We start from the raw sequence: 2,263 nt of genomic DNA on the forward strand, positions 1-2,263 counted from the left end.
TGGGGCGCGAGGAGCCGCAGCCCTGGTACCAAGAGGCCCCCTTGGCGCCAGTGACTGGAGAGCCAAGCCTTACGCGCCGGGGTGGGTCTCGCAGGCAGATGGGGCGCAGGCCCGGAGTGTAGAGGAGGAAACTTTGAGTTCCAGCGGTCGCCGACCTTTCGGACCCTGGGAGCGTGACCTCTTTCTCACCACAGTGCCACCTCCCGGGCTGTCAGCCTTCTAGAAGTTCCTTTAGGAAGCCGGTAATGTGGCCACATTGACCTGGGCCAGGCCCAACTGACACCACTTCCCCTGCCCCCACCACCACTGCCACTTTGCCAGAGAGGAGCCAAATTCCGGACTTCAAAGTGGTGGACATAGAAGCAGCTTGGTGGCAAGCGCCAGGAAAAAGGACAAGGGCCCCAACTGAATGGAAAGCAAAGGCCCGGTCCTCCCTGCTGAAACAGCTGCAGCAGACCCGCGTTCCGGCCCTTCTTTGCCGCCTCACCGTAATTCGGTCATTGTTCAAAGCACTTTATACGATTTAACTAATCCCATTGTCACGTGTTACCCCACCAGTGCAGGTTTGACCTGAAGCGCCCACCATAATGCTAGGCAAGTATACAATAGGCACCAAATGGCTGCCCGTTTGTTAGTAATTTGAAAGTTGGCTGTCAAGTGTTAGGGCTGCGGCATCTGCCGGTAAAATGTGGCATTGCAGCCGAGTTTTGTCGCACCTTGTTGGACTGGCAAGGAGGTGTGTGGTCCCAGGAGCCTAATGGGCAGTTAGGGTTTCCTAAAGGGAAGGTGTGGAAGTCAGAGTGACAGAGAAGAAAGTGGGGGACTGCGCAGGAACTAAAACTTCGAGCCTATGTGGTTTTCCTTTGCACCAGAAATTCAGTAATTCCTTAATTAATGCAATAGCCCGTTTCGTAAAATCGGTTAGAAAATGGGTAGTTGTATCCACACTCATCTTTATTTAGAAGGCTTGTTCTGTAAAGTAAGGGATGCCTGTATGGCCAGAATTTTTTTCACATTGACCCTAATTCGTTTGGAAAGAGGAGGAAGGGATTTTCAAAAGTTTTTTATTTTACCATCATACATACACAGGACAAAAGCTTTCTACCAGTGGTGAGACTTCCCACCGTGGGGAGAGAATTTGTCCCTAGTTGACAGTCCCTAGGCCGCAGCCAGGTCAGGAATTTGTTTTGGGGGCAGATAGCTGCTGTGTCTTGGTTCATGATCACTGATGTTTCAGCAGTTCATTGGCTGGAGATCCTACCTCACATTCAGAAGGAGCTGACTCAGCATTCTTTACTTCCTTCTGTAAACTGAATGGTGCCCATGTGTTGGAAGGTTTCGAATAGCTGGATGAGCAGGACAAGTTCTTTAAGAGAGGAAGGGAGAGAGAGAGAGAAACATCAATGAGAAACACTGATTGGCTGCCTCCTGCACACTCCCTACCAGGCATGGAGCCAGAAACCCAGGCACATGAACTGACCTGGAATTGAACCAGCAACCTCCTGGTGCACAGGTTGACGCTCAACTGATTCATACCAGCCAGGGCGACAGGTTACCTCTTAAAAGTCACTTAATCCCTAAAATCAGAATAAGAACATTTCCCTGTATGATTTTATAATTTTGAGGTTGAAGGTGATGCATGTACTAGTAAAAGGGTTTATAATCATCTTTCTCATCTTCTCCCTGTTCTACCACTACTTTAATAAGAATTATTTCCTCCTAAGTCTCTATCCAGTTAGGACATACACTTTAGGGAACACACAGATCATATACTAATCACTAAGCAGTGGCCCTCCATCCCCCGTACCCCGTCCACCTCTGCATAAAAAAAAATTTCTCTGCTTCATACGTTGCCTCCTAAACAGAAGCAGTATTGTAATTTTGATCTTAATTCTGATAAAGGAATGTTTACCCCTCTCAGAAAATGTTGGCTTAACAGTGTAAGCTAATGGCATCTCTATGTTATGTGATAGAAGCTTAAATTATTTGTACAAGTTGAGGGAGGAATGACTATTTGTTAATGTGTCCTTGTATTTTTTTGTTATGAGCATATATTACTTTTATAATTTTGTTAAAATACATAAAATTTACCATCAGCCATTTTGAAGAGTACAGTTCATTGATATTAAATACATTCACATTATTGTGCAGTCATCACCCCCATTTTATTGTGTAAATAAAACTCTAATAAAAGAGAAACATGCAAATTGACTGCACCTTTGCTATGCCCAAGCCACACCCACCAGCCAATCAGAGTGACTGT

The 2,263-nt window shown here is 46.0% G+C and overlaps 1 protein-coding gene across 4 annotated transcripts in view; it reads right to left on the minus strand.

Moving 5' to 3' along the window:
• Positions 1 to 939: 939 nt before the first annotated feature.
• Positions 940 to 2,263, minus strand: part of PPP4R3A (protein phosphatase 4, regulatory subunit 3A) — a 34,087-nt gene continuing 32,763 nt past the window's right edge. For 2 of the 4 annotated variants that reach the window (XM_014543685.1, XM_014543683.1), the window contains exon 14: positions 1,048 to 1,366. In XM_014543685.1, the coding sequence (XP_014399171.1) occupies positions 1,223 to 1,366 (144 nt within the window). In that variant the 3' untranslated portion in view covers positions 1,048 to 1,222. Of the gene's footprint in view, positions 1,367 to 1,480; positions 1,578 to 2,263 lie in introns of all 4 variants that reach the window. The other 2 variants (XR_001363065.1, XM_014543687.1) reach the window with 2 other exon arrangements.

Source organism: Myotis brandtii, unplaced genomic scaffold (assembly GCF_000412655.1).
Source record: "Myotis brandtii unplaced genomic scaffold, ASM41265v1 scaffold332, whole genome shotgun sequence".
Taxonomy (NCBI): Eukaryota; Metazoa; Chordata; class Mammalia; order Chiroptera; family Vespertilionidae; genus Myotis; species Myotis brandtii.